This window comes from Amblyomma maculatum, chromosome 2 (genome assembly GCF_055883805.1).
Source record: "Amblyomma maculatum isolate TAMU_Amacu chromosome 2, ASM5588380v1, whole genome shotgun sequence".
NCBI classification, from domain to species: domain Eukaryota; kingdom Metazoa; phylum Arthropoda; class Arachnida; order Ixodida; family Ixodidae; genus Amblyomma; species Amblyomma maculatum.
The window spans coordinates 81,246,292-81,274,241 of NC_139345.1; the positions used below are offsets into that span (position 1 = coordinate 81,246,292).

Genomic DNA, 27,950 nt, shown 5'->3' on the forward strand with positions numbered 1-27,950 from the left:
TATGCGTGAATCGCTTAAGCAGGTTCTGGAAGAGGCACATGTAAAAGTCGGTGGGAAAATAAATATTGTGAAATACGAAGCCGGAAGGAAGTGAATCAGCTTGACGATATTGTTATTAAATATATTCATTAGTTTGCAGTGGGAACATCAGATAACTAATGGTAAAGACGACAGTCTTAGTTTAACCACTAATCTGCTGTCGTTTGCGAATTAAAACGCTCCAGGGCTACAACCTTGATCAGTGTCTAATGTCTCATTGAAGTGTGACACAAAATACTCGGTTCGAAACATTGACTTCTCGTCTGGCGCACGTGTTGAGCTTGACCAGGACATTCACCAGGAGCGCTCCAGACGCAACAGGGAACGATATTTTCTGAATACAACACTCCCACTGTCCAACATTCATTAAGTGGCACGGGCAGAGGCTCTTTATTTTTCTTTCCTTTTCATGCCTCAACATAATATATGTCCAACATTCATGTCTCCCACAACATGTGCCCGCGATGAGGATGGGATAATACAGTGGTCCTAGCACGACTTTTAGTACAGGACAAAGTAACGCCTAGTCCAGTTTAGGCGCGTATCACAAGCGTAGCGCTTGACGTGCGTCCTACGCCGCATCTTCCATGCTCCGAAATCAGGTGAACATTTACGAACACTGAAATGTCAGCTATGCACTTTCAGCACTGTAGAGCAGTAGCCGCTGCCGGAGCAACTCGCGAGTCGTTGGCTGTTGCTTCGGTGCGCCAGTGCGCCAGCAGGGCCTCTTTGAGCACGCTTTCGGGCTGGCAGTACCCACTGCGCATCGGTGAGGCATCCAGTATGCGACGGACGATACAGGCGTCTTCTTGCTCCGCTATGTAGTGCACCCGAGCGAAAGGGAGTCCGCTGAAACCCGAAGCCCTGCTCAGGGAGTAGGCGCCTATATTGTCCATTAGGAGCCACTCGCCAACACATGCCTCGAACAGCGGCTTCCCGGCTTGAATGCAGTCGATAGGGTTGCACGTGCAGCCCCAAACTGTGGTCAGCACGTTGTTCGGCCTCTCCAATGGTTCCTTGACGTGATAAAGGCGTGAAAGAGAAATGGGTTGGGCGTTCAAAAAGCCTCTTCTCTGCACACTAAGAAATACAATGCCCCTAGTGCCAGTAGACAGTGACCTGACGTTTTAAGCAGCGCCAAAGATGTGCCCTGCTTACAGAACCTGAAGCTTCACTGAATAGTTTAAACCAAGCTTAAAAACTGAGATATCTATAATCACTAGCAGATGAGATTTTTTCGTTTCCTCCGTATAGGTGCATTGTTGTTCTGTTTTGAAACTCTTGGCAACTTTAGCTGCTACTGGATATGACTCTATTTTCATGTTCCGGAACGTTAGCAAAGGAACATTTGTCCCCGCCCCCAACTGCACACCTGCCGTGAAACAATGATGAATAGGAACAGAAAACTGAACGGTATTCAAGAAATGCACACCTTGAGCAAAAATAATTTTGTGCGGTTTTGCGTGGTTTTGCGCGGTTTTGAGTGGTTTTGCGCGTTATTTTCGGGTATGGAACGACACAGTAGGTTGTATTAGCTTTTGTAACTGGTTAAGGGCGCAGCGTGCAGGTGTTTCCTGCCCAGTCACAGACCGTCGCTACGCCTTCATATTTGCTAGCCACCTGTGTCACCTGTTTGCTTCTCAAAACCTGTCATGGGCATGCAAACGGTGTTAAACACCTGTGCAACGTGCGTGCACGTATTAGGCCAGACTCGAGGCGCTGCGCAGGCTTTGCGTACTTGTAGATTATAGCCTCGGAATACGAAAAAACAAGCCACGCAGTTTATTTACCAAAGGCTCACCTCTATAATGTGATAGCGTATTAGGATTGTTTTACCTTAAAGTCCTCGCTGTTCCCCAGTCTAGAGAAGCTTGTCGGAAAAGGCAGGCACGTGATTTAGTGTCAAAAGTTTGAAGGAAAAGCTTTTTGTGTAGCTTTCAGAGTATAGTATCGTATCATTGCACTTTACATTTAGCATCGCTATCCTCGTCAAATTGGAGGCTTGTTTACGAAAAGGGTGTGGAAAGGAGGACATATATGTCATCCTTTCCTCATCGCATGCCGTTCATTTTAAGTGTATTGTATCCTTGGTATCCTTAGTCACCGTGTACGTGACAGTATGTGTTCGCCGAGAAGATGAAGCAGATAGTGCGCTTTTCTTTCCCATTAACCAAACCAACTAAATACGCTCAATACTGCAAAGCTGCGTGCCAGTCTGTAAATGTAACAAAACAATTGCGCAGCTGAAAAGGCGGTGTTAAAGGCACTATCGCTACACTCTTCAGGCGAAGATAAAGTATAACACGATCTGTCGGGCTAGTTGGTAACGATCCATATGTATCAGCAGCGCAAACACAATCAGAGGAAAAGAAGACTAAGATAGGACAGTCAGCGCTCTGTCCTATCTTAGTCTTCTTTTCCTCTGATTGTGTTTGCGCTGCTGATACACATGAAGATAAAGTGTCTTTCTAATGTTTTGGCTAAAATGGCGCAATAAACACCTCAGCAATGATCTAGCGTTCAATGTGAATATTATGTCACCCTGAGGAAATTTGAATCTGCCATATGAACCCTTCTTTACATATTATAATAAACGGAGGCTCCAGGACTGTAATAAGAAGTCTGTAAGTTGACGGCCATAGCGTTTAACTGCTTGAATGATTGGCATGTTGCGGTTTCTGAGGGTACACTGGAAGTGGCTTTGGACGTGGAAGCTGAGGCAAAGGTACCATTTTTTCACCTGAAGTGGCCAGATGTTTACGTCCAAATAGTCGTAAAGGTTTCGTGATACGCAGTTGTCCTTGCTTTCGTTGATGAACAGCTCTTGGTGCGGCTGGCAGATATCTGACGTGTACCGAACATTCGCACATAAACATCTCTTTCATCATGGAGGCAAAATAAGTAAGACGCAGGGGACATCCATATTAAAAAACAATAATGGAAGAGCATTTCAAAAACTGTCAGGAAAGCTGAAGTGCCGAATATATGGTTGAAGTTTGGGCGCATTCCGCGCACAGCATTCTGTAAGGTTGGCACTTCGCACTCGCCATAGTTGTTGCTATGGCCGTTCGAATGCTAACAATGCGGGATCTACTTTATACAGCGGATCTCACATTTCTAGAAGGTGAAAGATGAAATTCTTGCCGTTTCATTGACGTCAGCGTACGTTAAAGATTCGAAGTTGCTCCAGATTTGTCTTGAGCGTTCCGCTATGGAGTCAATAATAGCCGACCTTTAGCACAGGGACATAAAACCGAAGTTTACCTAACAAAAACTGCTAGGCAGGGACAAAAATTCATTCGAATAAAAGATGGACAGCAGCATTTGTGGTAGCAAAAAATACCACTTGCACGTAATCACTGAAAACTACTGTGGATCCTCTAACAAGCTGTCTGTTTGGTTCTTCGGGAACTACTTTTTAAAAGGAAGTTTCAGGCATATAGAGACTGCCTGCCTGCTTAAGAGAGGCATCAATTTCCTAGCGACCTCCATGAGAAATACTCTCGTTGCCGTCGTTCAATCCTCCCTGTGCTTTCTGTCTGCAAATATACCTATGTTTAATAGGCACTGAGGCACCGATGATCAGGCAAAGCCGATGCTACATTCGTCGAATTAGCGGGGCTGACGTTGAAGGCTAAAATCTGGATAACAGGCTATAATTTCTTCCTCTGTTTTATCACGGCAGACCAAAGATAGACTTATGAGGTAAACATATTCAGCACAGTCGTCTTTGGTCACAACTGTAGACCCCATTATTAAGCTCCTAGTGAGACTTTTATTTAAAAACCTCTCAATCATACAAATTATTTCTCCCGTGCGACTACATGATGACGTGTGTTTGTGGGGTCCGGATGATCTTTTCCAGTTAGTGCATCCATCGTCGCTGCCTGCCCTGAAGGAAACGAAAAACGTGGGAAATATTCTTGCCGCGAGTGCTGCAAAGGCTGACGCAATTGGAACAAGCTGGCCGAAAGAGTGGTTTCAATTATGTTCTGCGAATCGTGTGCTGCCGCTCTTTAAATATGCTATACATGAGGTTTGCGGCCTCGCGTGTTCATTGCGCTTTTTTTTTGTTGTTTTTTCTGCATATTTATTACATAAGTTATGTTTTGGTTCTCCTCCCCCCGCCCCCCTCCTTGTAATGCTGCATTGCGGCGCCGTGAGTATTACAATAAATAAATAAATAAATAAATAAATAAATAAATAAATAAATAAATAAATAAATAAATAAATAAATAAATAAATAAATAAATAAATAAATAAATAAATAAATAAATAAATAAATGAATAAATAAATAAATAAATAAATAAATAAATAAATAAATAAATAAATAAATAAATAAATAAATAAATAAATAAAGATACGAACCGTCTACTACAACTTCACGCAGCCTTTTGCCGATGACCTGGACGACGAGAGCATAGCAAGATGTGACGAAAAATTGTCCTGGCTCTGCGATGATGTGCACTCCGCTCGATGCCGGGAAGTGAAGTTCTGTTGCAAGACGAATAGATTCGCAAACCTGCATTAAATATACAAAGCGAAGACATTCGATCTTCCATGTTTTCGGAGGTGGAAGTTGTATTTGCAGTTGGCTTTCGATCGCTTTCTTGCTTCCAACTACCAAACGATCTTGAAGAGAGGAGTCCGGTGCTGCTCTACAACGGTATAAATGAGCAGTGAAACAAGTAATGAACTGCGGCTCACTGACACTTTTCGAGCTAGCTTCAATGATAAAGGAGAAACTTGCGATGCCACAGATAATTCTCTGCTGCGAAAAAAGACTCTGACCTCTCACGTATTCTGAGGGTGAATTCATGATCTGTGCAGTAACTGCGGCTCACTGACACCTTTTCGAGCTGGCTTCAAAAAAAAAAAAAAAAAGTGAGTAAGTTGCCATATGGGCCACCGATAATTTTCTGCTGTGAAAAAAGAGAGGCTTCTAATGTATTTTGAGGATGGAATCATGATCTGTGAGGTTATTAACAGGGTTGCCAGTTTCTAAAGCACGGTATTAGAGCCAGGCGACCTTCAAAAATCAGTAAGTGATAAAAGGAAGTTTTGTAAGGGCTAACGCGGAAACCAAAACACATGAAGTGTGCACAAAGAAAATGTACAAGCAACCGTTCACCCTTCATTTAAAGGGAACGAAAACATCGAAATAAGGAAAAACAAAACTTTTAGCAAGTATTTTGATCTGACAAGATGAACCTGTCAGGACTAAAATACAACAAGACTCAGGCAAAGGAACGTGAAAAAACAAAAACAAAAAAAAACATACGATTTGTTCTCCAAACATGAAATTGGTTTTCCGAAATTCGGTTTCTATAACTCATCAGACCAAGTAGTAATCATATCTACAACGTTGGAAATAACACAACTTCAGGGAACGACAGCTAACCTTTCTAATCTTGCAACAGCTTTTAAACTTTTTTTTTTATAAAAGTGCTTGTTCGCATGCTCCACTAAACAATATGTACTACAGTGTGCTAAACACAAAATATCGTAATTTTCAATAAATCAGCTACTGTTCAAAGAAAATACAGAACAAAAGTACAACACTTTTCGACGGCAATAATAAGAAACACATGTATGCCACTGCTGGAAATAAAAATTTTAAAATGAGAATATGGGTAAATATGCTCACTCGGAAAAATAATAAGAAGTCAGAAGAAAGGGGATATATTAAAGATAGATATACAAGCCTTACACACTACCTTGAAGGATATACTGTTTTCAATGTTTCAAGAAGGACATTTTTGTCCCTCTTCGGAAAGTCCAATAAGAGGAACATCTTTTCCTACCGTACTTGAGATGAGGATAAGGTTCAATGTGTTACTGTCATTTTACATTAGTAAGCCATCTAATTATTTCTATTAATAAAACGAACTATTAGCGAAACAACGGGAACCATAGACGAATATTTCGTCTATGAGGGTAAGTAGAAAACTACTCGCGTTACCGTATCTTACCAGCAGGATACATTTGAAGTAAAAGAAAAGTTATGAAGTCCCATGCTTCGTGTTAGATCCGAACTGACGACATTTGCCTGCTTCTTACGGTGTCCAAGCATTATGCAATAGAAGGGAACTATTTTCTGATGTGGTAAGGCTTTTTATTTAGTGGGAAATGGGAAAGTTGGCTGAGTTTAGCGAGCGGAGAAGGATATCCTTCGATTAGTACAAGGCTGGCATATAAGATTTTTTCCCGCGATATTCATCAATCCCTCCAAAAATCACACTACTTGCATGTAGCTGTTATCTGCTGGGGGAGTTCATATTTGTGAGAGCGATGTGAAAAATCCTACAAGAAAAATTAAATATTATGAATTCCGAACTGCCGTGCCACTGTAGCTGTAAAGACCTTTCTAAGCATGCGATGTAATCGTGCTGGCTACGTATACTTACCGTTACAGTTTGGCGAGCGTTTTTACCCAATAATTTCAAGGAAAGGCTGCTGTATAGGGCTCACAAGGAATGTCATATTCAATTATATTCAACATAAGAATAGAAAGGCGTTTGCCAAGGAACATTGAGGCCATTGTTAATATTCGCTTCTCAAGATCCTTGCTAACCTTACACATTCGATAACTTAGGCTCCGGATTAGTGGAAACATGTAAACAAGCCATGGACAAAAATTGCCTATTTTCTTAACGTGTTAAATAAACGACATGCGTGCTTAAAGTATGTGTACATGGTAAATTAATTCCGTATGCTACAATTGCAAGGCTGTAACCTGTCTTCTCTATTCAGTTTGATTTCGTCTTCTCCCCCACATTTCAGGTCTTCACATCTATGGAAACTGAAACTTCAGTGAAATTTCTACATGATCTTGAAATATGGTCGATAGAAGCATAGAAACAGCAACAATCGTCCCTTTAACTGATAATAGCGCACGAGAGCAGGAGCTGAGTGCAAGAATGTAACGTAGGTGACACTGATACGTACTTTTCGGAAGAAGTCGCGCTTTCTCGAACCCCCGGGAAAACCTCCTCCAATGTCTAACAGGGTCATATTAATTCCTATGCTCGCTGCCACGTCGAAGACCGCCCTTGCCCTTTCGATGGTATGAGCGAAGATCTCCGTGTTTTGATAGGCGCAACCAACGTGGAAACTGCAAAGTAGCAACATGGTGTCCGCATTAGAGACACCTAAAAAAAACACCTGAGATATCGTTCATAAATCGTGAAGCCGTCGATGCGTTTTATTGAATAAAACTTGCGGAAAACTTTCTAGAAGACTTAGATTTAATTTTGGATAATTTCTAATGACATGCTTGATGTGATGAAAGTACATACGATACGCCGACGACATTGCATCCCATTCTTAGAGCTTGCTGAAGAATGTTCTTGGCCTCGCTGAACGTGCACCCAAACTTTATGTTGAATGAGTGTTGCGAGCCCGTCTCGTCTGCTTGGATCCGTAGTAGCAGCCTAGAAGAAAGACAGTACCAAAAAAGACTAATTTTTCGTGACTTATGGCTGTGACAGATACTGCGCGAGTGACAGATACTGCGCCATTATTTTCCTGTAAATTAATTGTAGAACGCCGGTGGACTTTGATGGGTTCAACTGAACGGTGGCTGTGTTCGAGAAGAGGCGCTCTATGTATCGTGTGCAGTAGCAACGCTCAGGCTTTCGCAGCTCTGCACTGCAGATTCTGCAGTGCTCTCGTAATTTTTCTGAGTGCAGTTGGTTACTTGCCTATATTTCTAACCATTCCCACCCATTTGTGCATTCAAATCACGCCCTTTCCCGCTCGTTCACGTTCAAACATTTCAAATTTCCCGCCGCCAAAGCTTGGCCTACGTCACCGAAATATCGAGTACCACGTGACCCCCTTTGGACGTCGACATTACCCTTACGGCTATGTTGACATCTGATTGACTTAGTTGGGTCTAAATATTTACTTAAATAATCAACACCAACCATTTCTTCCCGTGTACACCTTTTCTTGACGCTCTTTCCGATGGCATCATTCTTTTTCCGATATACCATCTAGTTCCAGATTTACAGCTCTGATAAGGTCACGTCCACGCAGAACCCTTCCACATAGCCATGTAATGCTTACGCATTAATAAACGAAGCAAATATCGCTCCGCACGTAGTTACAGGAGAAGATCGTTACTCTGAATGGAAACATCAACCGAGCACTCTAGGAATAGGTCAAGAGGCTGTGGGGGCTGGGTGTGCCTATGTTGTACCAAAGACAAACGCGTTAAATTGGACAAGTGAAATTGCAGGAAGTTCCCGTTCTTAGCGACGTTATTCACTACACCTTGCGCCTTTATTCTTGACCTTGGCGAGCTCCTCAGCAGAGTCGAACGTCATTAAGCGAATGCCTCGTTGGTGAGCGAATTCAATGTCTGGTAGACTCTTCACCGTGTTGGCGTACACGATCCGACTTGGGGACACCCCCATGTTCAACACTGCGCTGAGTTCTCCCTGAAATAAGAAAAAAATGTTAATATGTGTCTGCGATTTATACCCATTAAATTCAGGTCAAAGTAATGGCTGAACTAAAATGCAGACAATACAAGCCCCTTATTCCCACGCAGCTATGCCAGTAAGCAACTCAGATATAGGCAGTAACTGTTAATTTTACGCACATGGCAGATCGCACCAGCAGTGCTTGTTTTTCTCCTTGTCGTTAAGCAACGCGGAGATGCAGCACTGTTACGGGGCAGCCAACAGGTGTGAGCAAGTAGTCGCATGCGCAATGCAGCTACAGCCACCTCGAAATATATGAGTTTCCAATTGATGCCCTCAAAATATGAGAGTGAAGTGGAAAAAAGCGAAAAGCACGAGTATTCTTTCTATGTTATACACCGCAAGTTTACAATGTCGAGGTTCTGAGTCTCTAGCGGCACCTAAGAGGGGTATCGAACGCAGACTGACTATTGCGTGCAGCTAGATTGGACTTTAAGTGACAATTATTCAAGTGAAATACAAAATGCTTTAAACTCCCGATGTCGAAAGGCACACGCACAGTTGTAGCGTATGTTTTTCTATAGTACCTTATTAGAACAGTCAAAGTTGACGCCCAAAGTATTGAGCCCATTGAGCACGACAGGATCGCGGCAAGCCTTGATCGCTGAGAACAAAAAAAGAATGACAAATAATAACAAAGAATACACGTTGCAAATGTTTTGTTCGAGGTAATATTCACACGAATACTACCACTCCATAGAGAAAAAAGAAGGGTTTCACCAACCAACAAAGGAGAGTTGCGATTATTACTTTTATCGGTCGACCAAGATTGGCTGTTTGAGGAGTTTACAGTCTCACAAACTAATTTTGCGTCATTAACATGTATAAGCTTGTATTACACAGCTCGTGTGGTTCTCTAAAAGCTCCTTCATGACCATGTGAGTAGGAGTCATGAGGTTAAACCTTGATCTTCTCGCCGATAATTCTTTAACGCGTGATTACGCGATTCCAAAAAAAAAATGACAATGTCATAACGTCATGAACGGCGTAGCGGCGCGTACCGACATTTACGTTGATATTGGCGAGCCCCTCCCTAAACCCACCTACAAAAGCGGTATGATTTGCAAGGGGAGCGCCCAAATGCTGCCTGGACTACAGTACTCTGCTGTTATACTCGGGCATGTACCTGTCAGTTCTTTCGTTATGTGGAAACCCTTTAGTGGAAAAGTTTCTCTGCTCCATTTATTTTAGGCATTTACCAGCTAGAGTTGTAAGAGCCCTCCACTCAGGGGGTGGACGAGTTTTACTATACCCTATTTCAATATCCTAGAAGCTCATGCCACGCCATGCTTTGCGAGCGCGTAGCGCATAAGCATGTGCGCTACGCGCTCTCACGCGTCCTTCCTTCATAAAGAAAGGATTGCTTCCTTTTCCTATATTTCTAGAGCTATGGCACCCGGGTGGGACATGGCGGCGCATGCCCAGCGGTTGCGTGCCACCTGATGAATCTCGACGGCGAACCTTGATAAGCGCGGAGCCGGCATGGAGCAGGCAGCTAACGGGGATTTCTGCTGGAGCGCTACTGCAGCTCGGACACGCTGTCGGCGGGCACCGTGGTTGCGATCGCCCGTCGCAGCCGGTCGTGACGATCTCGGATAGTGCCGCGGGAGTGCCTTCAACCATGGCCCTGCAGCGCACGTGCACCGCAGGCCATCCTCGAGATGAAACCTGCTGCGGCTCCCGAAGCCTGTCTTCCTGCCACAAAATACGTATTGTTAGCGTCAGGATTCTTTTCTTTGCAATATAATCCGCCTTGCAGCCGCAGTTGAGCGGCTCTTTTGCAAATTATCTCGCTCCAGTGGGTATGTAGCACATTTTACGGGACCTTGTTGTCCCGGAATAAACCGGTGTTTTATCCCCAGTTCTCGTGGTCTTTTGCTCGTCGGTTAGTACCATAACTCACGAACCATACTCTAGAAGGCATGGCTTTCAATTTACGCACGCACAAGCATGCGCACATGCACAAACATATTTACCGGGCAAAGGAATGAGTTGATAAGCTTTCAATATTTTGTACGTGCAGAAGCAATTTGGTGTCAGGGTATCAATTTTATTCTCGTGTGGTTAGTCGTTTATAAGTTACTGGTTCGGGTGCCGTAGTATAAGTTTTGATCGGGAAGTGAAGGTCGCTACACTATTACCGCTGACCATGGTCCGACCGACCTGCTTCTCAACGTGGTATGGAATTTTTTATGCTTTCTGGCAAAAAAAAAATCGAGACTTGTACGACTGCTACTGTTATTGTACATAATATGTACTGTTTCTTTTTCAACGATATTGCCACGCGTAATTGGGGTTACAATAAGCACGTGGTGTAAACGTCAAACATGTTTAGCACTCATACGGCATCCGAACGATAGACGAATCGGGCCTTTAATATACGGTGGTGAAACAGTAGGAGGCTAGAACGGCACGTGTAGGGGGTTTAGGCAATATGGAAGTTTGGGCCAGTTGGTAACACGTTTTAGATAAAGGCTTAGTGCGAGATAAACAAGGACATAAGAGGAGACACAGGATGAACGGAAAGCCCAAACCAAAATAGCAGATTTGCTCCTGACACCGCCCTTTCTCGAGAAGCGCCCCTACGGCTCGTGAACATTTTTGGGATTTAATGGGTGCTTATTCACTCATATTTCCAGAACGTCATTCGCCGGTAGTTTGCAGTTTTGTGACTGAAGGTTTGCATCTGTTTTCACCTTATCTCCAATAAAGCATACCAATTTCACTTGTGTTTTTTTCTTTGCGCCTTTCCGGCGTTTCGCGTCGGCGTCGCCGTTGTCCCCCGTACCTAGTTCCGCAGCAGGGGCAGCGCGCGCTCCTGCCGCCACCATTCACCGCTGCGTGTACTCTCCCCCTTCGTGTTCTCCGATTGCGCCTCCTCGTGTTCTCCAGTTGCTGCGCGCGCTCCTGCCGCCACCATTCACCGCTGCGTGTACTCTCCTCCTTCGTGTTCTCCGATTGCGCCTCCTCGTGTTCTCCAGTTGCTGCGCGCGCTCCTGCCGCCACCATTCACCGCTGCGTGTACTCTCCCCCTTCGTGTTCTCCGATTGCGCCTCCTCGTGTTCTCCAGTTGCTGCGCGCGCTCCTGCCGCCACCATTCACCGCTGCGTGTACTCTCCTCCTTCGTGTTCTCCGATTGCGCCTCCTCGTGTTCTCCAGTTGCTGCGCGTGCTCCTGCCGCCACCATTCGCCGCTCCGTATACCCTTTCCCCCCTCTTCCTTTTTGGCGGAGACGGTGTTCTCCGGTTGCCGAAGCGCCTGCTTGGCATCAGCCGTGGCATCAGCCGATCACGGTGCGTGCATCCCAAGCCGAAACGCAGAGCCACGCTGCTCTTCGCCGCGCAACGTTCCTAAGGGCCCACGCGCTGCCTTTCGCGACCTTCCGATAAGTTAATTGCTCTCTTCGCTCCTCATTCATACCACCCCTGTGCAGCGGCAATCAGAGCGCCGGATCTGTGGCGGCGGATCTCGATATGTGCACCGCCCGAGTCGAAACGCATACCTCAATCTGTCGAAAAGTTGAATAGCTGACGAGCTGCACTCAAATTTCGCATTAGGAAGTAACGTAATCGTCGATAATTTTTTTTTTTTGCATTTCGGCCCTTCACGTCTACTTTCTGTGAGTCACAACACAAAAGTTTATGTATTTCTTTTATAAAAAAATACAATAAATTGAAAACGCAAGATAGGTGGAAAACTTTCTTTTTTTTTAAATGCATTTATGGTTTTCACCGATGGTAAGTGGGGCAAAAGTAGCTACGTTTCGAGGAAGATATAGCTTGTGCAACTAGAGAATAAAGGTTTGCTCTCTTTAACACTCATGTGTTGTTTCTTATTGATAGCGAGAACGACTTAAAGCGCCTCGCCGGAACTTTATTCTGACGTACTTCATGGCCTAGGAAATTCACCAGCTGTGCTTTCAAAGTTTTCCTAGACATTTTCTTCATATTCAGTAGGGAATGCTAATGAAGCGATATTGAAAGCCTGACTAAACGCGGAAATGTTTTTTTGCCGTGGTTGCGAAGTGCGAGGTGTGGGAAAAGGAACTCCAGTCAGACGCAGGCCGCGTTGACTTGCATCAGGGCTGTCATAACGTAATTATAGAAATTTAGATACCGAAATGAGGCTATAGCTTTTTCCTGCTCGCTTGCACAACCTTAAATTTGTGTGTTGTTTCTTACATTTTATTTTTTGTTGAAGATTTTTTTAAAAGAAATATTGCTTACGAAACATCTTTATCGTATGAAGAGCACATATAAGTAGACAGAGCAGTGCTTTAATCTTCCTGAAAAATATTGAGGCGTACCTCATACCTCGATGGCGTTTATTGGCTGAGTAAGGTTTCAAGCCAACTTTTATTTTATCGATAATTTCTACAACGCGGAAACATGAAACGATGGTGTGGTTTGAACACCTGAATTTTCTCCCACTGTGGGTACAATGAATAATGAACAAACTTCAAAAGGCAACAAGAGATAGACTGAGGTCCGCAGTCCATGAAAGGAAGCAAAAACTCACCATAAAATGGCTCCACCCTAGGGAGAAATTCCCGCCAAAGTTCAACTTTCTTGGCAACGTCTCTCAAGTCACAGACGAAGAAAGCTGCATTTTCTGCGGGCTGTGAAACATAAATATACTCAGCAAACCTGACGTTAACTTTGCTCTAAGTTTTAGAATATTACTTAAATATAGCACATCATAATCAAACGTATGTCATCTGCAGTTGAGTGCGTCATCCATGGAAGCAAATAATGTAAGGGCGTCTGCAGCAAATTATCCTCGAAGCATCCTTTTACAAACCTGAGTGAAAGAGTCGATAATGACACCTCTAGAACGGTCATTATTCTGCCAAACACATGCTTTGACAAAGTGGTAAATGTGGTGACTGCAACAGTCTTGATCGCCAACACGCAAGCGCTACATTTGAAAATGAAAACACAATAACATAACCCAAATAGGAATTGGCTAAATTCCAAAAGGAAAGAAGGTGATTTTGTTTTAGCTAAGGACTTAACAGCCGCCAAATATTCATTCTACATTTATCTCGAGAATACATGTGTGCTGTTATGATGTCAATGAATAATCCCCACACCGACACTAAGCAAGCATTTGAATGCAAATGCTTGCTTAGTCAGCATGGCGCAAGATATGCACACAATTTCTTACTCGAGGTTTCATATCATTTGTGAAGTTCTTTCAGTTTTTTATGTCATCCTCTAAACGAATACTAGAAGTGTTTAAGACTCAAGATTTTCGTTTTTTTTTTTGCCTCTACAACCCTAACACTGCGAGATATGCAGTTTGATGACCATATAGAAGAGCCCTGGTGGCAAAATGTGCACGTTCAGTGCTTTCCGTAAAAGACGCATGTTTTAGTCAATCCTATAAAGAGCGGTGAAAATTACGACTGCTACACTATGTTAAAACAGAAGCTTGGGCATGTTGGTAATCCATTGTGTAGAACAGCGCGAAAAAAACGACAGGGACGAAGAGACAACAGGACAACAAGACAACGTCTTGTTGTCTTCCTTCGTCCCTGTCGTTTTTTTTCGCGCTGTTCTACACAATGCTACACTATGCACAAGCATATAAAAGAGTAAACCGTGACGCAATTTGCGAACTTCGCTTGCCGTGCAAGCACTGGCGAAACATTATTCGAAATGAATGGGGCAGATATTAGAGATATTCGGTGCTGATATCACCCTACACACCACTCTCACAAAGCCTGCAGGGGCGACGCGTACGGATGGTACTGTTTACTTACCCCCTTTGACAGAATATCGCGGGCCACGTCGTGGATGGCTCCTTGCGTGTAGACAAAAGTCCCTTCGTCTGTTTCTTGAGCTGGCAGAGTCTTGGAACTCTTGAAACGAAGAAACTAAAAACAATGACGATCTTTTGTGTGTGATTTTAGATATGTCTAACGTACGTTATATATCACACACAAACTTCATGGTGAGTACCGGGCTTAAAGTTGAAATTTCCCACTGGATTATTCAAACCTAGGTTATGCGCGAGATTTGAAGCCTTTCACGCATGTTACTTCTCAGGGCGAATGATCGAAGTGGCTTGTGAAGACCGTTAGCTACCACCAGGCAAGCCTAGTCATCATTTGCTATGCGGTGGCTACACTACCGTAGTAATAAAGGAGCATACCGGCCTGACAGTGAAATGAAATCGTTATCCGGTGAACCTGCGCCCACAAAGAATAAGAAAATCAGTTGTTGTTGTGTCTGTAGGAAGAAGGAAAAGAAAATGCACGGGCCTACTACTGGCTCTGTAGCTGAGCCCCCTCCGCTGTCTCGTGCAGACAGAATAAAAAATAGAGAAGAAAGAAAAGGAAGAGGGAGAAGGAGAGAAAGACGCGCGCTGCAACAACAGCCGTCGTCCACCACCGAAGCGGTGGCGGGTGCAATGACGGCCTACAACAGGTAAAAATTAGGTGTCAGGCCAGCCCCCACCGCAAGCGGCGGGGACGTACCTGTCCCAGCCCCAACAGGGCAGTACCTCTAAGAAAATCAGTGGCATGTATAGGAAAAACTTGCTCGGCGGTCGTTGAACCACTCAACGCCGCCTTTACCGTGTGCGATCAAGAAAACTAGCAGAAACAGAGCAAAAAGTAACTACACCAGTCGGGAGAGAATGGGAGAGAGAAGATGGCTGCAAAGTATGAAATACCTAGCTTTGAACTACAGTACAGAGGGAGCCTCAGTTCTCAAGTCGAGCCAACGTTTTGATAAGTGGACTAGTGGCCCATATGAATATAAGGCCATACGAACTGAGGCTCTCCCTCTACCCTTGTGCAGTGTTCTTTCATACACCAGTCTAGAACAATTTGAAGGCATTCACACGTGGTTCCGATTGTGCAAGGTACCTAAAGCTGGGTGCATTTCGCATTAAAAAAAAAAAAAAAGAAACCCGACTCCCGGAGGTCCTGAGCGTGAACAGAGAACAAAGCTTTGCAGCCGCATCTACTTTGTTGCAAAAGTCGATGCTTATTTGCCTGTGTGCCACAACGTAATTAAAGAAAAGGAAAGCCAGATGCTTTGGTAAATGGGGGATGCAGGATAACTTTTGTTGCCTTCGACTGAAAGTATAATCATTCGACGTAAGATGTAAAGCCCTTTCAATGAAACGGGAATACGTTCTGCACTGGACACAGTGTCGGCTGTGCTCATGGTAGTACTCGTAAAAGATAACTATTACTACCTCGAGGCACTGCAGGGAAATTGACGACGCAGCTGCTTGCCAAACTGTCTCATAATTCTTCCGTTTCCATTCTTTTTAGTTGAAAGGAGAGGCCACGGCCGGGCTGGAGATGGCATAGCAATGGACCAGGTGATGGCCTTCTCATTGTCATGGAATTACAGGCATGTTTTTGACCTTCATTGTTTGATATCACAGGACGCCTGTCTTGCCTGGCACTGAAACACCTGTGCTTACGTTGCTTGCGCTTGCCGTAAATGGAATCTCCGTGAAGCAGGGCGACGGTGACACAAATATTAACATCGGCTTTGTCCCTCAGTCATTCAATAAGCGCGGGACTTTAGGTGAAGAATAATTTTGACAAAGAAAGGTAGTCACTTTGAAATGGAGGAATTTTAGTGCGTAGCACTACTAGCCACAATCAGACATTTCGCTGATATCTGTGCGAAGCCGCCAACTCTCTCTGTTCGTCAACTTGAAATGGAGAAAGAGAAGGTGGCGACGCGCGCGTGCGCGGCTCATCATTGAGGAGGCTTAGTGGCCGCACAGCGGCACCAGAAGCCGCTCACTCTCCCTCTCACTCTATCCATCCGTCTCTCTGTGAACTTGAAGAGGAGCAAGGGAAAGTGGCGACGCCCGCATCACGCAACTTAACACTGAGAGGGCAGAACAGCCGCATAGATGCACTGAGAGAGGGCGTGTCAGTTGCGGGCGTGGCGGCCGTGGCTGACGTTCACGCGCGGTGCTCCCTGGATCTCGGCTCCGAGCTTGATCAGGCTCCTCCTTATCTTGCGCTCGCCTTCAAGCGCATTTCCCTCTCACTTCTCTCTTTCTCTCCTCCTATGATCTCACCCCAGACCTTTAGACCTGCCACCGAATTTTTATCTGTTGTAGGCCGTCATTCCACCCGCCACCGTTTCGGTAATGGACGACGGCTGTTGTTGCGGCACGCGTCTTACTCTCCCTCTTCCTTTTCTTTCTTCTCTATTTGTTCTTCTGTCTGCACGAGGAAGCGGAGGTGGCTCAGCTACAGAGCCAGTAGCAGGCCCGTGCATTTTCTTTACCCTTTCCTACAGCCACAACCATTGTAAAGGGGTACGTTGTGCCTGTTTTCGCTCATTTCTGAAGATAGTGTAAGGAAAGCTGAGGACGCGGCCGGGCCGCGCGTTTGCTTCACGTCGCAATGAATAAAACCAGGCCGTTTGCCACTGCGGCGCAGATTCGTCGTGCTCGACGTACTGAAGTACAACGGTTACAAAGGCAGCGGGATTATGAGTCTACTGATTCTGATACCGCAGCTAAACGGTGAAAGAATCTAGGAATACAAAGAATGAGGAATCGTACCGAGCGTTCTCAGGAAACTGCTCAAGACACTAAGCGTCATCGTGAAACGGATGCCGAAGCGAGGAAGAACAAACGTGTGGTAGAAACTCCAGGACAACGGGCTGCGCGACTGCAAGCGATAGAAGTGTATAGCAGAGATAAGCACGTGCTACGCACCTACATCGTAATTAATTAACTATGCATATTGGCCGTAATTTGTTTACTTCGCCTATAGATTAGGTATGTGCAAAGTATAGGCATCAAAAATTGAAGTGCGTGAAATGGAAATGATAGGTACAAAGAAAATAATTGAGTGGAGTTTGACGTGCCTTGAACACTCGGGAAAACATTTAGTAGCTCTTATTCAGAACCTCTGTGGCACTTGTCGATGCGTAGTCTTCTATTAGGCACATACAAAAGTTTGCAGGGTACAAACCTCGGTAGAAACCTTCTTAAAAGGTGAATTTTGATTCAGAGCATGCCAGAATGGAACCTAAGGCTGCAAGCATCGTAAATAATACGCGGGCAGTTGATTGTTGCTGAAGGAAAAAATTAGAAAGGTTCAACGCTGCTGAACCAAATATTCAGCGAAAGCATTAGCTGCGAGTGACCGAGAGTTCTTCTTCTCTTTTTCTTCTTTCTCAACCCACATATAAAGCCCCGCTTTAACCAACCCACATGAACGTGCCTTAGTGGCCTATAGGGGTAACGTGAATGCCAGTTCCTAGCAGGCTGATTCTGACATAACCGTCCCATGTGAAACGAGAGACTCAAGTTCGCAGCTCCTGCCAGCCCATGTGTCACGTGGGGTGTGACATCACAACGTCACGTGAGTAAGACGTACCTGCGGCCGGGTCACGCGAAGGCTTGAAAGTGCGAGTAGTATTGGTTTCGCAATAAAAAAATAAGACAAAGAAAAAGACGAGTAGAAATTTCTTTTCGATGATTTACATTTTGGCTTTCGCTGAAGCGCATATGGCTGTGAGCCGTTGGCGCTCGGCGACTTCCAAGACCTTTTTCAAGGCCGAGGAGTTTTTTGTTATCGAGGGTGAAGAAAGATTTCGGTAATATATGTTGCTGGGCATGTTTTTTTATTAAGATGAAAAAATAAATTGCACGAAAAAGACATGCGCAGCTGAGGACAAGACTAGACGATTGCTAGTCCTATTTAATTCTGTCCTGTCCTCTCTTGTGAATGTATTTGTTTTTGCGCCACGAATCCTTCCATCCTTCCATCGTTCTTTTTGTTTTTTGTCGCGTTGGAACCGCTTGCGTTGCGCAGAGGTTTTCAGCTTTTGAGATGCGGAGGGCTGCTGAGACACGCTATGTAACGCCGTCGGCGGTCGTTATATAGGGGCCTTGTGGCCTTTGAAAATGAGAAATAAGCTCTCGATCCCCTTAGCAGTGAATACCATGGTTGCAGTCCGTGGCTATTTTTTTTAAAGACAGATCATCTTCCCACTATTTTAAAAAAAATTGCTTTACAACAGAAGCGTTTGGCCGGTGGCTAAGCGTAGCCTATTGTTAGGGGCGGTATAGCTCAAGGAGGCCGCGGCGCTGGGCTTGTGTTAACAATTGGTAGTGCAGGTGAGAAAAACAGAGTGGCAGTACCGGAGAAGTAGATGAAACAGGGTCCAGCGCCTATATGCATGTCTAAAGAAACAGTAAAATACGATGGCAGGGAAAAAGTCGAAAAAAAAAAACAGAAAAAGATACCTGCAGTCTATCAGCCCGTATGCGTTCCCACTCTGGGACAAAAACACCGACCGCTCTGCCTATATGAAGAATTGAGGCCTGTGAGGATATTCAATTAAATTGATGATAGAAGTGTACATAAAACCATGCGAATGCGAGTCATTGTAGGATCACCGATTGAGTCTAGCACCACTGTACACAAGGGACTATACCGTGTTAAAAATGTAAGTTGGGCGCTTTATCTTTGGCGGCGTGTTATACGAAAGTGGCACATGCGAAAATGTTTTCCTAATTCATTTCATCTCTTAAAAATGAACTGAAAGCCTCTTTCCAAGAGCGTCGCCAAACGTTTCCGCAGCAAAACAAAACATAATGAAAAAGAAATAGCACGCAGTGCATCTGCGAGGACAAAAAGAATGTATACGAAAGTGCTCATAAGAAGTCAAGTGGTTCTGTATGGAGTGATCAATGGGCCACTGCGCCACTAGGAAAAAGATTGCTGCCTTTGACAAGATTAACTCCCACACATCAGTCTGACATGTCCGTAAAGGCGATGCAGGACAATCGTTCAATGGAAACAAACTATAGTCTTCAAACTCTTCAGGCACTATATGCCAATCACTGCGAGCTTAACAAAGCTTGACTGCTGCACAAGTGCTTTAAGGGTGTGCTTGATACAAATATTCTGCGGCATATTTCTACTACCAAACGTGTACAGAGCTTACCAGTGACACATTGTTCGTTGCAATTGATGAACCAGATTTGAGCGTCTTCGCGTTGGCAGACGAGAGCAGAACTCGGCTCCACAACATCTTTGACACTTCACTTTTAGGGCCAACCAAACACGCATAAATAGAGTCTGTGCTGTAAAAAAGAGTATTTGTGTTGGCCATTTCATTGAAAACAGGTGAAGTATGAAGCCGTCTTAATATGCCTACGGATTCCTCGAAATGCCTGTGCATAAGTGTGCGCAACGTAGGGCTTATTTTCAAAGCAACTTGGATTTTTCTGGCAGAGTTACTCATTGCAATAGTACATGATTTACGGCTACTTTATTCACGCTTGAAGTTTGAAGGTCGCGAAGAACACGATAACAGGGAAACAAAAGGAACAGAAAGAGCGCCTACTACCATCTGAATTTATTGCAGGGGACAGCATGGTTTATACGCCGGTGCATTATCACCGTTACAAAACAAAGATACATAATCATGATACCAAAATATTAGGGTACAGTCGGCTGATTGACAACTGTCTCTATATATTTGAAGCAGGCGTGACCCCAATCTTTCTCGTTGCACTTGTGTCTTGCAGCTGTTCAGTGTCGCTCCAGTTATATACTGCTCAGTTCAATTATCTGCTGCACTGCTGCACTGCTGCCTGGAAGGCCCTTTAACCGAGCATTAAAATGCTATAAACACAAAAGCCGGCATTTAAACGTCTCTAACCATACTGAACTAGATCCGGTAAACAATGTTTTGGCTTCATTTATTATTTTCCTGTGTTGGTGAACTGTGATATATAATCGAGATTCTTGCCAGGAGGCTTAAAGAACACTATCTGCTTATCACATCTAGTCAGTGTAAGACGACAGAAGCAGGCAGCGCTGAATGACGTACTAGTCGATTCTAAAAGGACGGTAATAAGCAAACAACAACGTCAGGTAATACTGAGAAATATGACCGAAATAACCCTTCTCTATGAGGCGCAAAGTTATGTTTGATATTGCCTTACATATGTCAGTGCGTTTTAGCTGCTCAAAATGAAGAGCTACATAAACCGCACAGGCGGAAAACACTCCATGTCGGCCCGAGCTGCAATATAAAATAAAAAGGTGTATTTTACAACAGAATTATTGTTCTGCTAGCGATATATCTTTATCATATAATAGATTGCCGAAAAGTTCTACATGATGAAACTAGTAGTGAAGTTCGGAGTTTTGAAGAAAAAAGAGGAACACCGCACACCCGCAACCTGCTTGCTGCCAATGAAATAGTTCGTATGAACTCAAGAAGGGACATGTGACTTGAATGTGTAATTTTAGTAAGCGTTGTTTTGAACGCAGGTATGATCATGGGTGCATGACCTATTACGAGTTCTCAGCATATATCTTAACGCAACATCCTTATATGGATTTCGAGAAGATGCTCAACCGCAGGTGCATTGAACATAATAGAACTGAAATGGGCCTTCCCACCATAGCGGCGACTCTGCGTTCGTATGTCGGCGAAGGACGCTGGCAGTAGCGCGATTTCGGCCGACGGACAACGAGGTACAAGGCGTGGGCAACGAACCGTGCGTAGTAAAAACGCGTCCATTACGGGGCAGACTCGACCGCTGTATGGCTCGCAGTTTTGTGCTCGAAATGTGAGTTGAAGTCGACACATACGAAATTTGAAGATGATGACGGTCAGCTCTCCGAAACAAAAGGAAATAAATATCAGCAAACGTTTCAGTGTGACCCACTACAGCTTGCGGGTTTTCTGTGTGGTACCGGATAGAATCTAAATGAGGAAATATGCCAACATCATGTTGCTACTAGTATGGTTCAGGAGGGATCAGTCATACGCTACTTTATGAATGAAAATGGGAAAGAAAATTGCAAAAGCGTTTTAGGTGGTCCTTGAATTATATTGAAAACAACCGATAAAGGTCTGCAGTACATCTTGAATGAAAATGCCGAAATGAAGGATGAGCAACAGAAAGTGTTCGAATCATTGGCAACATCTTGTTTGCTTAAACACTGTTTGAGTCGGTTTAAAAGCAAAATCATTTAACTACCACTATTTGCTGCTATTGCGGTAGGTAAATGGTGACGAAAGTTGAGCTCGATAAACGAAGCTACTCCATTGTTAGGCTGTAAACTAAATTTGCAATTTTTATTTACTGGATATCTGGTATCTACATCCTAAGCTGTTTCATGCATTGTTGCAAATGGTGAAATACCTTATTGATCAGAAACTGGCGACTGTTATGTGCACGTCTTGTTTTTCTGGTGGAATCCAAAATTTAGGCATACCAAAGCCACCAATGCTGCACTCACCTTCTGGGTGAAAATATAGTTTCCGCTGTCAGAAACTGCACTAGCTGCACCGGAGCATCCACCGCAATCTGGGCTTCAGTGTATAAATGCCGCCGCAGCAGCCTATATTCACTCGAAAAAATTAAAAGACAAAACGTTTGGTATGCTACGCAGAAAAATAAAAGGAATTGCAACATCCGCCGGGGACAGCAACCCAACACAAAATATGGGAACTGAGCGGAGGCCGTCCGAAGGAAAGGGCATCTGTCAGTTCCTGCATGAACTGCACCTGTCTCCTGAGTGCAAATTGTCTTCATCGCATGGCTTTTTAGGACCTGCTAGCGCAGTGGGCGCCGGCGGGCACCTACGCAAATTTTACTGGCCTGTCCCATTCTTGCCGTGACAGTGGACAAGCAGTGGGCCCCCTACTGGTCTCGACCTACCGTCACAGTTGCGATGGCGTAAGCCGAACACAGTCAGCCATATAACGACGTTTTGTTTTAGCCACCTGCAAAATGTTTTACTTGTCCATTTTTGCTAACATTCGTAAGTCAGGAAAAGTATCAGGAAATTCACAGATATATTTTACTGCAACATGGAGAATATAAAAAACCAGTCTCGGAATCAGATGCTTGCTTGGTCGTATGGCACATAAAGAGGTTACGAATGTCGCGCGGAATGCGGGCGCGGAATGCGAAAACAACTCTGTGTCCGTAGAACATCCAAACACGGCGTATATGTTTGGTATGATCCCCAGTTTGACTTGAAATGGCTCTAGCAACATCGCCGTGACGATGACGCGCAGATCACAGCTTTTGGTCTCGATGGAAAAAAAACCAAAAATACAACCCCCACGTGTTGCAGCTGTCGCTGCATGGACATGTGCTCTGCTTAGTCGAAAGCTCTGACGTTCATCTACTCTGGGGAGAAGTAATAACGGATGCTACAGAAGTGCGTATTAAAAGGGTTAGATTAATTTTCAATGCTAGATATTTTGTTTAGTTGAATTTTGCTCTTTAATGTTGCTATCGGCTTAAAGTTGAATGGCTTTCAGTCTTTTGGCGGTTTCGTTATTTCAGTTTTCAACTAAATACAGCATCCGATGTGGGCGTACGCTTAATTTTCTACGTGCAAGACATTAGAAAAGAATCACATTGAACCTTCGAGCCGCGGAATGTCAAGCTATAACCCGAAATTTGAAATTCGGAACTTGAAAATTCAAAACTTGAAACATGTTTACGAGATTGTAGCTGCGGTTACTAGCGCTAATAGTGAACTGGAGCGTCTTATTGCACGGAAAACGACGGCGTGATTATGAGGTAAGGCTTAGTGGTTAATAGGGTTAATATTTGCCTCGTGCACTACCCAGATGCTCAGCTTTCGGGTTCCCATATCCCCCTTTCTACTAACGCCTTGCTCGAGTACCTTGGCGGGGAAGGGGGTGAAGAACACCGTCAACTAGTCGCCTGATACCGGAGAGCAGGCAGGATCGATGGTATACGAAACCAATTAGTAGGCAAAACTTCAATTTAAAAATAAAGTTTCTAAATAGTATGGCTCAACGTAACAGTTCATAGTATCTCAAAAGCAATGCTTCTCTTCACAAGAAATTGCAACTACGTTACCTCGAGTGTTTAGCTTCATGGCAAAGTGCACAGTTTATATGATGGAATAGAAACGTCGGAATTAAGAATAAACCTGCTGATTTAGCTAGGAATACACATTTGCTGAATTAAGAATAAATATGTGTGCAACTGGTCAGTGCTCCGGACAAAATAACCACTTTATTCAGTTTGATAGTTTTTATTGTGTATCTGTCTAATTTCTCTTTCATAATTACGCCAAAATGTTTCGGGGCTTATGTTCGTGATGGGTTTTTGCTGCACTGTGTGCCAATAATTTGTGAGAGAGCCTGTGTACCCGGCAATTAATTATAAAGATACGCTTAAATAAATATTTGATGTGTTGTTAGACCAATTAAATACAAATGAACCAACCGTTACGGCGGTTGCGCGTACGTTTGGGCTGTCATTTGAACAAGTGGTCATTTCTCCTAATGATAAGGATTCAGCCGTGGTCTGTATCTTTAGTAGTTCTCCATCAATGCTTTGCACCACAGAGGCAGACCTTTATGACGTCTTGTCTCCGCCCAACATCCAGCCCTGAGTGCATGTCGTCTTCAACTAAATATACGAGTCAGTTCATTTCATCGACCTGCAGGCCATACTTGGCAAACGAAACATTGTGTGAGTGCGTATATTCGAGCATAAAGGCCTTTGCAGTAAGCGGTGTTGGTAATAATGTTTAAATGCCTTAGAATGAACACAGGCTATAGAGCAGACAACTGCTCCCGAAACTATCCTTGCGTAAAGTGGAGCGAGGCCTGTTCAGCAGGAAAATAAACTAGATGGAAAGTATTTTTGAAGCGAAAAGCTTCGCTACGAGGGTCGGAGCCGAGCTTTGCGCGTATGTCGTATGCCATATGCAGCTACCGAGTGACGTTACAGCCAAGGCCAGCTTCGCAGCCCCCTCGCCAAGCTTTGCCTGCGTTGCCTAGCAACGCTTAAGGGGTGTGCGACTCCTCCTCATTCAAAAAAAAAAAAAAAAAAAGAAGTATCCACCCCTTGGATAACCAGCCGAGCGCTTTACGGCTGTGCCACGTACCGGGTCGTGAAAGGCTGTTCATAATTCCGCTTGTTTTGCGTGCGGGTGCTAGCGGGATTCCGCGAGTGGCAGATACTGCGATTAGCGCGGAATTTGGAAGTACCAAAGACTAAAATAGTTGTCACTGAATTAGGGTGATGTCAAGGATGTGACGTCACCCATCTACCGTTAGCTATGAGGACCAAGCGGGAACGTGTGGGCTCCAATTCCGCCAGGCGGCGCTTCTGACAGATGCTGCGCCTTTCCGCGAGTGATAGATGCTGCGCATTTCCTTTACTGTAAACGAATTACAGAACTCCAGGGAACATAGACGCACTCAACATGGAAGCCAAGGGGTGTTTAGCTACTGGCGAACGGCGCAGAAGAATGGAGAAAATTAACTTCTTCTTATCCCGAGGTAGTCCCTGCTTTTTACTACGTATATCCAGGCACAGCTGAACTAACCCACCTTTCATTTTTTGAATCGCAAAGGTCTGTTCCTTGTCTCCTCAGTACTTTTCTGAACAGATGGTTTTAAAATCAGACTTGTATTGAAAGAGGAATTCGCTTTCAGCAACGTTGTTGGAAAATGCAAGGTTCCATTGAAATCCTGTCATAAAAATGATTTCAAAAGAAACATTTATCTAGAAAATGAGAAAGCTGGTATACGTGCTTTTCTCCAAATTTTTTCCCCAACATTATATATGCAATAGCTTTGATGTCATGCGCATTTTGTGGGTAGTGACCGTGTATGTTTCGTTGGTTTAAAATACAGTCAGGGGAGGCTGGAACATACTACTGCTATAGTGTACTCGCGTGTTGTGATGCGAAAGCACAGCTACCAGAATTATTTAATTTCACGGGAGTGGCTTTGGTAGCTACCTTGAACTACCGTTCGAAAAACAAAACTCGCGGCCAGCTGGGTTAGAACTTCAAACCTAGGCAAACAAGCTAGCTTTGTTGGCCACTGCGTTAAAGGATACTGCGCCCATATTTTTTTTCCCCATGCGCGGTACTTATTAGACGTGGTTACGGACAATATACACGCAATATTTACGAAGCACTCAAGTGTTACTGAGCTGGGCTATCTTCACAGAAGAGACATCTCTAAGTGAAGCAACCGTAAATGACGTATCAACAGTGGAAGCTACTCTGGCTGAAAGTCATTTTCGTCGCAAATGTCGTTTTGCTGGAGCGTGATTCGTGTAAATTATTGTTGTATTAAACAGAAGGTTCAATGTTGCGATTCCGCAAGCGCGTCTTCCTTACGCTACGGAATCCAATAAGGAAAAAATCGTGTCATAAAGTTCGTAATAAAATTGAGTGACTACAGAGTGTTGCACACTCTACGTATTAAAAAATATTTTATAAGGTTCTTTGCGGTATGCCCCAAAAGTTACTTGGTTTAATTAATGAAGCAATATCGAATTGTGTATAAGTTTCTACTGGAATCAAGACATGCAATATTTACACAGGAACTGTCAGCCGTATTTGACTGACATAAAATGGATAAATTTATTTTATTGTTTTGAAGGTTTCAAAGAGCGGGAGCCAGTCAGCAGTGGAAGGCACAACTTTAATAACTTCTATGTTCTTTAAAACAAGTTCCTAGCATGTTCTCAGAATGGTCGTGCGTCAAGACCTGCGTGAGGCGTCTATATCCTGCTTTTCTATATACTATGCAGGCCTTACATTAGCATTAAAAGATAATAAGAAATATCCTAGTTTTCAATCGACAGAAACCTGATGCCGTGAGGGTCAAGCTGAAAATTTTTCTTAGCAGTTCTTTGGAGGACGTCCCAGAAAAAAAATGCGCCCCAGCAGTCCAATAAAACATGTACTGCGTAATCTTGATAGCCGCTTTCTTCAAAGCGGTAAGCTTCTAGTTTTTAGCGTTACGCTTTGGACACCACCGTTTTCATCGTCTTCATCTGCTCTGAAAAAGTTGCACGTATAGTTTCCTGCTTCCTAGCGAAATTGTAAAGCAGTCTTCATTTTGTTAAACTCGAAAGGCATGGTAAATTAGAGCCAAACGAAGCAAAACTTAGTTAAACGTGTTGAATATTGTATCGTAGTGCACATCCCTGATTCGCCTAGCCACACCACCGCATATTTGTTTTTAAAGCCGGAACATTCCATTTCCCGTTAGCACAAATCAGCTGGCGGCGGCTGTGCACATGGTACGAAATTCGGATGATATCATCCTGCCGATGTATGGTGATAAAAAGTAGGTTAGAGGACAAGTAGATTTCTGGATGATGGCACGTAACGCTGTATAAAGTCATGCCTAATGACTGATGGCTCTCATACATTGTACAACCTAGCATTACTAGCACGTCACAAGTTGAAAGAGTAAGGCGGAATGTTGTAAAAAGCATTACGCATATTCATGACCCATATTAATAGTCATAAGTTCATTACTCTTAGCTCATAGTCTAGGTGTCTATGCCGAATTTCTTATTTTTAACGCTTTTTTGAAGCTTGGGGGAAAGGACCACGCAGTAGGTAGGTTGAAAATTGCAACAGGATTGGTTGTTCCGGACCCCCCCCCCCTTCCTACAATTTGACGTATGCACTTAGGCCCAGCGTGAATAGCAAAATAAATCAATAATTGATCTAAGTTATTGGTTACTTAACCGTAATGAAGTCGAGCACGTGAACATCGAGCCGTGATAGTTCGGATTACAGGTCATATCAAGCACAGTTTGTCTGCTTGAAGGTCCTGTGCAAAAGTACAGGAATGGTGCGCCGTACAAAAAGGGCAATTTCGTCGGTGGTACGATATATCTAGCTTACCTCCGCATTCCAGCAGTATAGGCTTCCATAAGGGCGCTCTTCGACCCCTTTCGCGCATGTCCGCAACTGGGCGCCTGCACGCTGGCAGAATCGCACTTTGATATCGCATAACGGAGGGAACATAGGGGGGTGTTAGTCATGTGGCTGATTCTACTCACATCTCACAGCACACTGGTGTCAAGCAGTGAAGCTCGTTTCATCAAAACCTAACGAAAGTTCTCGAGCGCCGCCCATCGATTTGAATAACTTTGCAGAAACCTCTTTATTTTCCTGTCCCTTTGCTCACATACACTGCTTTGCAAGCTCCTTCAAATGGATAGGTAACACGCTTGTGAAGTGATCCACTGTTTCACATTCACCCTGATTGGAATCCTGGAACAAGTGGAAACTGAGCTGTAACTGGAGTGTACCGAGAATTTATTCTTTTTATTCTGCATTAATAACAGGATTAGGCTTTCTATAATGGGCAGTAAGTAAGCATCAGTGCAAAGCAACTCACACCCATCAGCGCAATTCGAGGGATGGGATGCCAGCTCACCGTCGGGCGTCGCAAAAAATAAGCTGATTGCAAGTACTCCTACAGATATACGAATTATTTTGACGAAGTCTTGCCATATGCGAAGAAACTGTCTTCACAACAAATGTCAAGCTGAAAATACCGCTTGCCCTGAGTTAATCATTTTGAGATTTTTTTCATGTTATATACATACAGGTCTAAGTGTATGAAATTATCCAAGGA

General features: G+C 44.0%; 1 protein-coding gene across 1 annotated transcript; it reads right to left on the reverse strand.

Moving 5' to 3' along the window:
- Positions 1 to 257: 257 nt before the first annotated feature.
- On the reverse strand, positions 258 to 16,038 carry LOC146199124 (ornithine decarboxylase-like). Its single transcript, XM_084592050.1, has 10 exons — positions 15,973 to 16,038; positions 14,294 to 14,407; positions 13,048 to 13,147; positions 9,057 to 9,133; positions 8,318 to 8,484; positions 7,339 to 7,473; positions 6,989 to 7,154; positions 4,409 to 4,562; positions 2,780 to 2,883; positions 258 to 1,055 (listed from the first exon to the last, which is right to left on the reverse strand). The coding sequence occupies exons 1-10, from the start codon at positions 16,036 to 16,038 to the stop codon at positions 681 to 683; spliced, it is 1,458 nt and encodes a 485-aa protein (XP_084448176.1). The 3' UTR covers positions 258 to 680.
- Between the last annotated feature and the right edge of the window lie 11,912 nt (positions 16,039 to 27,950).